Consider the following 13,308-nt stretch of genomic DNA (forward strand, 5'->3'; position numbering starts at 1 on the left):
TTAAATTATTTAAGCCTGTGATTCCCAAGCTCACTGAGACTGAATGACAGATTTTAAGCCTGCTATCTTAGCAGTTACATTGCACTAGAAACAGAGGCAGACCTCTTCAAACAGTGAAGTAGTGTGAGACACGTTAGAGTGGTCCAGTTTTTATGAAGCAGGGTATCTATGGTTTTAAAATCCAGACTATGAAAAATCTTACTTTTAGCATTAAAAAAAAAAAAAAAAAAAAAAAGCCTGAATTACTTGCAGAAGCAAATGCCAACAAGTTTCTAGTCAGTACAGAGAGAGAGATTTACAGGTCTTCAAAGGAAGAAAAAGCACACCTGAAAGGTAATTTTAGACATTATTATACACATTAATACATTTTAAAGTGATGAATTTGCTCGTATTTGTTTCATTTAGCTCTGAGCTATCACTAAAGCCTTGGAGACCATAAGAGATCAACAACAACACTAACAGTATGTTTAGTCTTTCAAAATGATGTATACTTCAGTTTTCTCTCAGAAAAAGTAGACCACATAGTGAAATGGATGAAAGTTTCCAGGTGACCAGTGCAATCCATGAATAACTTTGCCCTTTAAATTAAAGATCTGATTTGATTTAATCATGTGGATAGAAACATTAATTGCTCCTTATTGGAATACTCATTAAAAATCTTGAAATTTTTCTTTCTTGAAATTTTTACTAAAAAATTTCTTCCCATTCTTTGAAGATGATGTAATGTAACATCTTCCACCGTTACATCACCAACATCTTCCATGTTTTTAGTGAGGTTTAAGTCTTCATTTCCAAAATGTGGTTTCATCTTTTTTTTTTCATGCTTGCTAATACCAGAGATTTTGGAAGGGGCAGATTAGCATTTTCATGGATCCAATGAAAGGATCCAATCCTGCAAAAATTTAACAGGCCTTAGAGGCTGTTTGCTTTCTCCTTCCCCCTTTTCAGGTATTGTTCAAATCAGACTCAACATCTCCCCCAAGGTCAACCATATGATCACATTTCCCCAGTCAAATCCCACCTCAAGAGGTCTTTCTATTGCAAAAAGTGAGTCAGCAGAATTTCCTTTATTTAACTACCTCACAAATAGTCACTCACTTTCCTAAGAAATTGTGACCAAAGGAAGTTTCTCATCTTTCTCATACTTGCTCTGGAAACTTTAGACAGAAAGAGATGGGAGGGGTATTATTAGTTGTTCCCTGAAGTTTTATTTTCAAACAAAGCTGTTATAGAAGGGTTTAAGTAAGAACAGAAGCTACAGGACCAGAGCTGATCCTCATAGGAATTCAAGGTGAACTGATAAAATGAACCTGTCTCAATCATGGCTCTCCAGGCACTGCTTTTGATAGCTCCTCCATATGAACTTCTACACATATATAAACAACTCTCACAAAAACGGGTAATGCTGAAGGTGAAAAGACCAGGTTTGTTCTAACAGGTCAAAATGGCTCACAGGGATTTATCAGGTTCATTCATTCATCCATCTGGAGGCAGCCACACAAATGCTTTCTTACTGCCAACAGTAAGATGTTTCTCCAAAGACAAGCTGGAGATGGTAATAGAAGATATTCGGATCATCCTCAAAGAAGAATAAAAAATTATTGCCAAAAAACCAGACCTCCACGGCATGTCCGACTAAGGTGCACTGTTTTATTTTTCATGTGAACAACCCAGGGCAAAAGCAGACTTTCCTATCAGGGGCAGGTGAAGCTGAAGGATGCCGGGTCCCGGCGCGGGGCACTCAGCCGGACCATGGCCAAGGTCAGCCAGGTTCTGCTGAGGCCCAGGGCCACCATCCCCGGCACGGACACCGGCGGGCCGCACTCCCGCGCTCCGGGGGGCTCCGGTGCCGGGTCGGGGCGCTGGGCCGGGCCGTGAGGCCGCTCCCCCCGGGCCCCCGCGGTACTCGGGGCGGGATCGCCCTCCGAGCTGCCGGGCCGAGCCCCGCGCTCCGCTGCGGTGCGGTGCGGTGCCGCCGGCCCGAGGGCTCTCCGCCGCGCCGCGGGGAGGCGGCGGGGCATCGGCGGGGCGGGGGGAGGCGGCGCCGGGCGGGCGGGGCCGGGGCTCGGCGGGGCTCTGGCGGTGGCGGTGGCCGCGGCCGGGACCGGGCGAGTTGGAGCGAGCGGCGGCGGCGGCGGCGCGGCTGCGGCGGCAGCATGGCTTCGTCGCAGGGGAAGAACGAGCTGCTTTTCGCCGACTGGATGGCAGCGCTGCCCGGCAGCCTCCACAGCACCCCGCTCACCAACCTGGCCATCCCCGGTGGGTGTTCCCGGCTCCCCGCCCCGCGGCCGCCCTGCGCCGGGAAGGCGAGGCGCTCGGCGCGGATCAGCGCTCCCGCCGCGGGGAGACGCGAGGGGCGCCGCGGGCATCCCTGTCCGCGCTCCGTGCCGTCCCTTTCCGCGCTGCCGGGGCTCCGTGCCCGTCCCTTTCCGCGCTGCCGGGGCTCCGTGCCGTCCCCGGCTGCCGGGCTGCCCTGCGGTGCCGCGGGAGCGGGAGGCAGCGAGCGGGGCAGGGCGGGCAGAGGCGGCGGCGGGACGCGGCCCCGCACTGAGAGCGGCGGCGGGAGCGGGGTGCGCGGCTGTGCCTCGGCCCGGGGAGGGAAGGGAGCCTGTGGCTGCACCGCCGGACCGGCGTGACAGCCCGAGCAGTCAGCCTCGCTTAGGACATAGTCCATACGCTGCCCCTTTCCCCGTAAACTTGTGCGGCGGGGTCGGCGGAGCGGGAGCAGGGCTGCGGCTGCGGGAGGGGAGGCGGGCTGCGGCACTGTGCGGCTCCGTGCCGTGTCGCTGTCAGAAAACGCTCCATCTCAACACAATTTTAAATAAGATGAGGGGTGGCAGGTGATGGTGTTCAGACTATGAACTCTTTCCTGTCCTCTCAGTAATTTTTTTTTTTTTTTTTTTTTTTTTTGTAAGATGTTAACTATGGGGGTAGACTTAGGCAAAATATGTTAGAATGCAAATCAGTGATTGATTCAGATGATCGCTGGTTTGAGGGAGAACCTCAAGGTTTTGCAAGGACTCTTTAGCAGCATCCTTCCTCTCTAAGGTGTCTAACTGGAATGAGGTTTCAGAGATGCTGAAGCTCTAATGTCTTTTAAGCTGCTTATGAGAAATGTTCACTTCTTGCAAGTTTCGTGTGGTAGCTACTCGTGTTACACCAGTTTCTATAACGCTAAAGGTACTTTGGGACACAATGTAATAGCAACTGATATTTGTGAGAATGTGTTTTCTATATTTTCATTTTCACACAGGTGTGCCCTTCTAAAATTGTCTCCTAATTTCTTACCGTTTACACAAGCTATATCTAGCATATTACTTGCTGCACTGAGTGTTGCTGTTGGTTGAATATATCCTGTATAAAATTGTGTCCCTCCAAGGCATAGGAGCCCTGCATCTGCAATTCTTACATCAAATTCTGTTGGAGCTGTAAAAATCTTTCAGTGTAATAACTTTTCATTGACCCACAAACTGTGGAACACTCTTATGGCATATTGGCAGGATGAGAAATTATTCTCTTTTGGATGCATGGTGGTTTTTCAGGTTAAATGTATTGTTTTAGAGACTTTCTCCTGGTTTGAGGAGATAAGATGAAACTTAACTTGCTTCCAGATGCCAAAAATTGCCTTTGTTATGCATCACCATTAAGTGGCTTCCTCTACCGAAGGAGCATCATGAGGCCGTTGTACATCTCTGTCACCAAGATCCTTCTGTTACTTTCTCACATCCTCTTTTGAAAAGCTGTCCACATTTTTTTGTAGTGGACATTTCTCAGAGGTTTGCCAGTAATAATACAAGCTTTCACACCTTGTTGACATGTTTAAATTAAAAACAAACAAACAAACCAACTTACAGTGGGCTGTGCCAGTTAATCCTAATACAGCATTTTGCAGTGGGCAAGTTCTGCAGGCTCTAAGTGCAGAGACTGATCCCTTACACTGGCAGAACGATTTTGTTCATGTAACAGCAATGCACACAGACTTGCTCTTTGTGAAATTAGCAGAAAAACTTACATGATTTGAGTGGCAAAATGTTAAGATCTTTGGAATTTGTTCTTCTGTCAGTGTAAATTGACAGAGACCTCTTGTCTGCCTGTCTCACTTTTAAAATGCTGGATTTGGCAAATAGAGTCTTATGGGGAGGGTGGCAATGTAGTTCATGTGAATTTGTCAACTAGGGGGCATGACACATAGACTATAGGTATCAGTGCAGTTTAAATACTATCTTTTAACAGTAGATTTATTATTATATTCAACATACAATGTGGACATGCACAATATTAAATACAAGAGCTAACGTGGGATTGGTTTTCATCCTTTAAGAAGAAATAATATTTCAGATGTTCATAATATTTATAAGAAGGTTTTCTCCCATATGTCTACAGCTGAGCATTAATAATATGTGCAAAATAGCTGTTAGCATATAACTAATATTCAAGTAGTTAATGCAAAGAATGTGTATAATCCAAACCTCCCTGTGTCAAGTCTTCAGTTTTATCTTGTGAATTTTCACTGTTTTTGAAGTTAGTGTTTAAGTACTAAAGTATTCATAGCATTTTGTTTACACTGTCTTTTTTTTTCTCCTTACCAGAAGAAGTTAACGGTACATTTTTTATTTTTTTTTTTTCCCAGCAGGATTTAAACTTCCCTTGCGCAGTAGGAATACTGCTTTTGACCTTAATTCAGCTGGATGAAATTCAGTTCTGGAGCCAGAGTCCAACAGTCAATCCAATGCTAATGTTGAAGAAAACAAACAATTAGCTTGAAAATGTTAAAATGACTTCCAATACAAAGGGTATTCCACTGTATTAGGGGGGAAATGTTTTCTAGAAATCAGTGCATTTCTCACTGTCTAGAAGGAATGCTTGGAACTGAGGTGATACACTCTGTTGTCTTTCCAAAATGATACATGCTTGTATCATTTTAGCTGTTGCAAAGAGAAGCTCAAACCCCATAATACTCTGCCATGACTGTATTTAAACAATATTGTTGAAGGAATGTTCTGTTCATAATATGTTTAAAAACATTGCTCACACGCTTTTATTGTTCAGTTGCTAAGCCTATGCAGGTACCAATTAATACTATTTACCACCCCTTATACTTTTGTAAATAACAAATCCGTGCTGGATTTTGCTGGTACTTCAAGTTCTTCTACTCATTTCATTCTCCACAGTTCAAACTAGGTCCTTTTGTTTTCCCAACTGCAGGAACCCTCTGGATGAGAGAGAAATTTCTAATATGGCTTTAGCTTTGTCCATAAGAAACTTTTCTATTTGAATTTCTTCCAAATATGTGGTTGATGGGTTTTCTATTAGGTTTTCTTTTCTATATGAGCTGACTAAGTCTATGTTCTCTTATGCTGCAAGTGGCAGATTTTCCTCAGGTGATAATAGTAGCAAATATCACTATCAACTCTTTGGAAATAAAATAATTTGTTAGTTTCCAGAAAATGCCACACATATTTAATCTTCTCGTGCAATGACAATTAGAGTACTGAAAGGATATATTCTTAAGACTTTGGGTCAAGTTGTACATCTTCCAGTGCTTGCAAGCTGCCTCTTGTGTTACAGGATCCATCTGGCTAAACTCTCAACAGTTTGGCTAAGAAAAAGGTGGAGGACTGTGGATTCTGGTCATTGGGGGTAGGATATTTTCATTAGTTGATAAAATGTTGCTTTATCTCAGTGCCTGTGCCTCTTTGACCAGGATAAGAAATAGGTTCTTCTAGGCATTTGCATGTTTATAGCACTGAAATCTTTGTGCTCCCAAGCTGAGGCTGAAAAGTGAGGTATGGAGAACCTGTGTATTCTGCTGTGTCAATGCACCTTCCTTAATCTGAGCTGATCATATCATTTATGTGCAGTGCAGTAAATAGACATCAGTAGGCAGCATTTCCTTATGAATTGTTCCAGTTATTGATCAATAAAATTTCCTACTGACAGTCTTTAAATATGTGTCTAGTTTAATATCAGAGCTTTTGTACAAATAATTTGTGTAATCATTGTTGCCTTTTCCCCTGGTGCTAATATTCCAAGATTCTGAGAAGTCTGTAAGAATAATTTATGATGGAAAAGAGTATTTTCTTCCTTAAGTAACACATCCCTCTGCCAAAACTGGTACTAGCCTAAGATGAGCAGTCTTGATGCATGCTAAGGACATGTCTGTATAGTGTGGGTAAAATCTTCTGAATTAGTTTAAGACACAGAATATCTCTGAAGTTCATTACTTTATGGAGTGGTGATTCTTCAGGCTTTTGTTTCATAGGAGAGTTTCTGATTTCCTTGTGCAGACAAAACCTCTGACCTCAGCATGTGTTCTTGTTGCTCGACGATGCTAAGTGAACAATACAATTCTCATGAAAAATATTTGCCCAGGACCTCATTGGCTTCTGTGGTTTTTCAGATTTTTTTTTTTTTAGGTTTTTAAAGATTTTTATTATTATTTTATTTTATTTTATTTTAACATATAAATTTCTTTGTCCATCAGCTGGAAAGCAATTGCTAGGCACAGCAGAGCTAGTTTGGCTCCCCTTAAATAAGAAGCAGTTGTCAGGTGGAATTTTTAATACTACTCGTCTTTAGAAAAAGGCTCTGAGACTTGAAATTTCCATTTCCCACTATCATTGTACTTTGAAAAGAAAGAGCAAGACCTCATGGGGAGTTATTTTACAAAAAAGGAGGATGTGTGTTAGTGTCAAATGTCAAAGATGTATCAGGATATTGAAGATGGTATGGGGAGACTTGGGAAAAGCAAGTTAATGTAACTGGAATGTTTTAACTTTTTTTTTGTGAATGATAGCACTGCTGTGTTGATGTAACAACTGTTTCAAATATTTTAACTTCAATTGTAATAGCTTGCAAATTTTAAAGTGATATTTTGTTTCTTGGATAGACATTCCTCATTCTCAGACCCCTGGGGAAATTCTTTCATTTTAAAAAAGGCTAGAAGTTCTTCTTTGTTGGTTATGTAGACACACAGCATTTTCAGAGTTTAAACGTTATTAGGAAACTCTTTAATTTTGATCTTGAATAGCCAATGATTTGGATTTGGCTTAAGAGTGAAGGGTGATTGTCTTTGAGAAGCAGAATCTGTTTCACCCTTGTCTATCTGCTCACGGTCAGCAGAATACCTCTGCTTCACTTGCCTGGGTCCAATTTTGTACAAAATTAGGTTTGCCTATAACTGTAAACTGATGATGTGGGTAAATTTATGAATAAAACTGTAATGCAAGTTGCTTTTGACATGCATATTTACCTAGAAGAATTCTTTCTTTTTCCGCTGTGCCTTGCACTCAATTTTCAGTGTTTTTTTACTAGAAATAAGTACCTTATGTTTTATTTTCTGATCAGAAAATGAGCAAATATCCTTATAACTTTCCTTTAGGATAGCTCTTTTTTTAATTTGTTGATGCTCTTCTTTTTACATCAATCACTTTTATCCACAAAGCAGTTTCTCACTGGCCTTGCACATGCTAATGTGTCATTTCCAACCCTCTCAGAAATATTTCTGTGCGATACAGTTTTCTGTGGCATTCGCTGTTAATTTCTCCTGCTGTGACATGTTTCTAGCACACACAAAATAAAGCTGTTTGGTTACTCACACTGCCGTAAAAATCAAACAGTTCAAACCCTTCAGTTACTTCTCCATCTGCTACCAGAGGTAATTTGAAACTGCCTTTGCTTGGTTTCCCAACAGGGGCTGTTTATTAATCCAGCACTCTCTGTCCACTGTGTCTTCTGCAGCTCAGTTACAACAGAAATGCCTTCTCTAACCTGCCTTGCATCCTGCCACCGTGTCAGGTGTGGCAGAGGGAACAGCTTTGTTGCCATCTGGAATTATTTCTGTCCTTCCAACTCAATGAACTGCTAGGGTTTTTTATCTCTTGCCTGAAATTTTCTTGACTGTTCTGTGTATCCAAACTGCCCTTACCTTCTGACAGTCTTTAACTTTGTGCTTGGTGTGTGTTTTATGTTTGGCAACTTCCTACAGTTCTCACCATTGTGAAGCTTGAGCTCTTGTCTTCCATGCAAAATGGATCTTGCTTTGAAGATGCTCAACTGTGAGACAAGTCAGCTGTGTAAGTAGTTTAAAATTCAGGTCCTAGGTAAACAAAGTTATGCAGACTGTAACTTTAAACCCTCTAAGAATTCAATCTCTTCTACTGTTCTATATATAAATAATAATTAAAATGCTCACTTCTTTTTTAGAAATTATTTGTATATAATTTATAAAACCATTCTGATTTAGTAAACTGATATGTGTTTAGCCATTATACTCTTCAAAAAGCAGCCAGTTCCAGGAAGAATAACTTTCATCCCCATCTTGTCCTTTCTTCGAAGTAGGTTCAAATTACAGGTGCTTACTCCTTGTGCAATCCCTACAATATAGCCCTTGACTGCAAACAATATAACTGGGAAGAAATGTGGTTCAAAATCTGAAGGTTTGGATTTTAATCTAAATTTTTGCAAAGTTGGCTGGCTTTTCATTTGACTTGCTGTGGCAAACCTTGGTTTAATCTTTTCTATTCTTTTGAACAGCTATATAGTGTCAGCTAATAACGATATCTAAAGGCTGAAATGCATTATTTCATTTTAGAAAGTTCAGATTTCTATTTTTCTGTCTGTTTTAATACCATCTCAGTTTTTACCATAATCTAATTCAAAACAGATTGCTAAAACACTTTTTCAGATGCTTTGCTGTCTTTTAAAATGGTGTCCCTGTTCACTTTAATAAAGTTAATCTTTGGTTCATCCAATCTCTTACCTAGTTTGCTCACACACCTCATGCTTAAATACTTAGTGTTTCAACTATGAAAATAAAATGTTGCAGAACACTGAAAAAAGATAGAGGATGGAAACAAGAAATGGATTTCCTTTGTTGTGCTTCCTGGATTTGCTCCCCTCTGTATGTCAGGATGTTTCAGATGATTGGAGATACATGATGTGCTGCTGCCATCAAGGCAAAAACCCATCCATGAAGTCTACTGCATTATGAATTTTGCTTCTAATTTATAAAAGCCAGGATAAAGAGCACTGAACTAATGCAGCCTTTAATAAATTCTGTAGCTTTTTTTTTTTTTTTTTTTTTTTTTTTTTTAAACAAAACAAACTCCAGTGAGATGAATAGTATGCTTCAGGCTTTACCTTGCTGTCATGCTGTCACCCATATTGGTTTTGTGTTTGAATTGAATTTTTTTTTATCTATTAAACATTTGGCTTTTATTTATATATTGGCAGCCATGCAGCTTGGTTTTATAATTATGAAAAGTTGCTAGACTGGAATTTAAGTGAGAGTAAGAAAAATGTAGAAAAAATGAGTTACATGTAGTGCTATGCAATCAAATTGATGCTTTAGAGCCTGAAAGGTTATTAGTTTGTTAGTTTTGCTAAATCCTTCTGTTAGAACTTGGACCTTCAAAATACAAGCTTCAAAAATACATGCTTCAGGCTAGTCTGGGTGTTCATACAAAAAACAAATGGCATATTTGTACCTCTCCTGAACCAGCATGTGATTGGAATAGTCTTCTAGTGTTTCACTCATCACTGCCATTAAAAGGTGGAAGAGAAATGGAAAAGTTTGACACATTTTCATTAACTGTGAACCTGCTGAGTGATCTTAAGACACCTGTTAGAAATCTTAAGACACCTGCTAGAAATCTCTGCCATGTTTTCTGATTTGTAGAGTGAGTCTGGTAATCTCGAGAAGACCACTGATACTGAGGCTGGCCTTGCTCTTAGGAGGGGGGCTGGATTAGGAAGTCTGCTCAGTGGGTTATGTAAGATTTTACTGACCCCTAGGCTGTGCTTTGGAAGAAAAGGTGTTGGTTTAACACTGCAAAGCTCAAAAAAACTTTTGGTGGAGTGCTGCTTTCCATCCAGTGTGCACACTACCCAAAACTTGCTGTGTCAGTGGGGAAGTTTGAGCAGGTGCTCATTCTAGTTGCTAACACAGGAATCCCTAGAGATTTGCTATTTTGGGATTAGTTTTCTTTCTCTCTGCTGAAACCCTCAAATTTTGCAAGACTGTTCTAATTGTGTAGATTATATTCACAAATACAATGGCATCAGAAGCCATTCAAGCTGGGGTAGTGGTGTCTCTTGTTTTTCACGTGTGAGGATGTGTGTTCCCATCATATGACCCAAAAATGTGAAACACTTGGATGGGTTCCCTCAGACTTGAAGTGCCTGCATCTCCAAAGGGCCTCATCTGTATGTGGTGGGCAGATTAGGAGATCACTTGAAGCTGCTGCAGGAGGCACCTGCCAGTTGCTTTTTCCATTGCTGGAAAGCAATGAAGATTTTGTTGACACTCTGCATGGCAGCGCAGTAGGAGCAATCCATTCACTGGGGTGAACAGGCTGGATGAAGTTGGTTTTGGACAGAAATTCCCTAGTTAACCTAAGCTGCAAAAAGGGGGAGGAGGATATTGACTGGAAGAGACAAAGATCTATAGCTTGGACACTGAGTTGCAGATGCTGTCTTTGAACTGTAATCTGCAAACCATTGCTCAGTTGGAGTTCTGCCTTCCTCTGCTTCTGGTGCAAAATTGACAGCTGTTCTTCTTTTAAGTAGGAGAGATCACCTCAAAACAGGTGCAGTCCAGGATGGGAATGGGGAACACTGGTCTAGACATGCTTCAAGGCTTATCTAGGAGTGCAGGCTCTTGCTGTGAGAGGGAGTTGGACTCATGCCTTTAGCCAAGTGTTATTTAGTGCATGTGCTGAGTGAGTGTTTTGAGAAACATCTTATAAGATGACAATACATAAGGAGAAAACAAGCCAGCTTCAGTAATTTTTGGATGTAGTTGTATTATAGGGGAAACAAGCCAAGGGACACTGAAGGACATGAACAACACGTGTACAAATGAATGCTGTTGTTTCTGGTGTGCATGAGGCGAGATTTCCTTTAGAAATCACAGTGGGGAATATAGGGAAAACTGGGATTTCTAAGACCAGTTTTAATGAACTGGCTAGCAATGCTTCAGACTCTCCTTGCTGAAAACAGTTTTTGAACCAATAAAACCAACACTGACTTCTTTGAGAGATTAGGGTGATATGGTGGTTGCGGTACCATAAAGAAATGGTTGGGTTTTGTGCCATCATGTGTTTGGTCCTGTCACATCCTCCTGTCCTATAGGAGTCAGAACAAATCACTGTAAGATTTGGTGATCTGGTCCATGTTGGGATTTCAATTCCTAGCTGCTTATTAATGTGTTTTGTACACCACAGAATTCTTACTGTTTCCTTTGAGGCTGCATCATTCTCAAAACTGTAGGTAATCTCTGCCATCAGAAAGTGACTTCAGTTTTGCAGGAGAGCCCTATATGTATCTGGATAAATAAACAGAATGAGGATTAAATTGAAACAGAGTTAAACTAGGTGAAGGTGGAGGTCTAGGGCCAGGAGGAGAAGTGCTGTGCTGAAGGGAGATCAAAGATGCAGTTAGTTCAGTGCCTTGGCTCTGGTGTCATCTCTGATCTGTATCATAGAAAAGGCTCAAGGACAAGGTGAGAATTAAGGGATATTCCCTGCTACACATATCCCTTTACTCTTCTGGCCTGTGTAGTTTTCAGAGGTGGATTTTACCTTTATTCTGCATGGTTCTCCCAGATGTCCTAAGAGAGAGAAAGTATCTTAATCTTCAAGCCATCTATCCTAGGCTGTGAATTACCTTGAATTTTCCCACAGAGAAGGAAGATGATGGTGTTTTGTTGTAATTTTAGGTTTTATTAATTGGTTTAATAGTTCAAAAGGTATTCAGAAGTGCTCATAAACAAATTAAATTCCTTGAAAGCAGCTTCTCCAAGTCAAGTGAGAGAAAATGAAATTGTATCGTCTATAAGAGCATGTTGTTCTAGCAACACAGAAGCCAAGAAGCAAAATGCAATCCCTTTTATGTATCACTTTCATCAGGTGTTACTTCAGCTCTGTCTTAAGTGTGGGATACAGGCCAGAAATAGTTAGAGGATATGTAAAACCAACAGAGATATGGAGAAGTATTCTAATTGAAAATGACATTTGAAAGCAGGTGGGGATAGGATAACATACCTGTTTTTCTGCCTGCTAGATTAAAACAGTGCTTACAAGTTACTATGTCAGACAAAGTATGTGTTTTAAAAATTCACACCAACTTACAGGCAAATCAGGAAAGATCCAGAAGGAGAGAAGGGAGCTACTGTATCTAAAGCGAACCTTTTTTTCATAAGTTCTACTCAGTTCATGGCTTGGGTGCTTTTTTTTCCTTTGGATTAGTTTTCAGCAGTTTATTGGATGACAGGATTCACTCACTGAGAGGAGAAATTTTAACATGAATCTAACTGAATCTGCTTTTCCACTGCCTTATACCATGTGTAAGTGCAGAGCTGTATGAAATGTCACTAAATCAGAGCAGTAACTGTATGTTTACTTTGTGCACTATGCAGGGTGGAACTGAGTCTGCTTCAGTTAGCTCTTGATAAATAAATTGCTCTGAACAGCTGAAGAAAGCCATGCTGGCTAGATGACGAACTTAAATATGGCCCTCTAAAATACACAATGTAGTGCATTTGTTGGAAAGAAAAGTACCGGCTTACGTTGCTTATAGTCTTTAAGTGAACCATTATTAAATAGCTACATTAAAGAAAAAAATAATCTATCTTCAGAGTAAAAAAAATCACAAGATTTATGGTTCAGCATTATCCAAAAATTTCATTGTCTTTGCCTATGATCTAAATATAAATCAGGGAACAACAGGAGAAAAGCAAGTTTGGGGATTTTACCTATTGCATTGCAATCAGCTGACACATGCACTGCGATGACTAATGGTGCTAGATCAGACCCTTATGTACAGAAGAGGAGGAAATAGCATAAAGTCTAATTGATTATTTTGAGGCTAAAATACCACTAAGTAATATTTTGGGTTTTATCTGTATTGTAATGGTGTTTGAGGTGGCAGGCCTTTCACAGACTTGCTTCTTTTTACTGTAGAAAATACTGTGTATTGACATTTATTTGTAATAATATGCTTTTATATTTAGACCAAAGTATTTCAAAAACAAGCTAGCTTGTTTTCAAAATCCTAGCATATCTTTTAAGATATGCTGGTGATGTAATTGAAGTCTGGAGAACTCTTGGAACAAGAGTAAGTAAAGGTTGAAATTTCTGGGTTTTGTCTCCCAATGCAGATGTAGTGATTTTTTTCCTGGAATTGCTATGGAATTGAGATAGGCATTGAAACAGAAAATATTCTTCAGGAAAGGGCTTTAAAATTTGCATTATTTGAGGCTGTGTACAGTAGTTCCATAACAGCAGTATTGCTCTGTTTTCTGAAGCC

At 40.5% G+C, this 13,308-nt stretch overlaps 1 protein-coding gene across 1 annotated transcript in view; it reads left to right on the plus strand.

The window, feature by feature from the left end:
* Nucleotides 1–2,156: 2,156 nt before the first annotated feature.
* PLCXD3 (phosphatidylinositol specific phospholipase C X domain containing 3) overlaps nt 2,157–13,308 on the plus strand; it is a gene marked incomplete at its 5' end in the record, with an annotated part of 71,453 nt that continues 60,301 nt past the window's right edge. Inside the window, one exon of the mRNA XM_083884481.1 lies at nt 2,157–2,259. Coding sequence (XP_083740607.1) covers nt 2,157–2,259 — 103 coding nt within the window. The remainder of the gene's footprint in view (nt 2,260–13,308) is intronic.

The sequence above is a fragment of the Zosterops lateralis genome (genome assembly GCF_965231275.1).
Source record: "Zosterops lateralis genome assembly, chromosome: Z".
Taxonomy (NCBI): Eukaryota; Metazoa; Chordata; class Aves; order Passeriformes; family Zosteropidae; genus Zosterops; species Zosterops lateralis.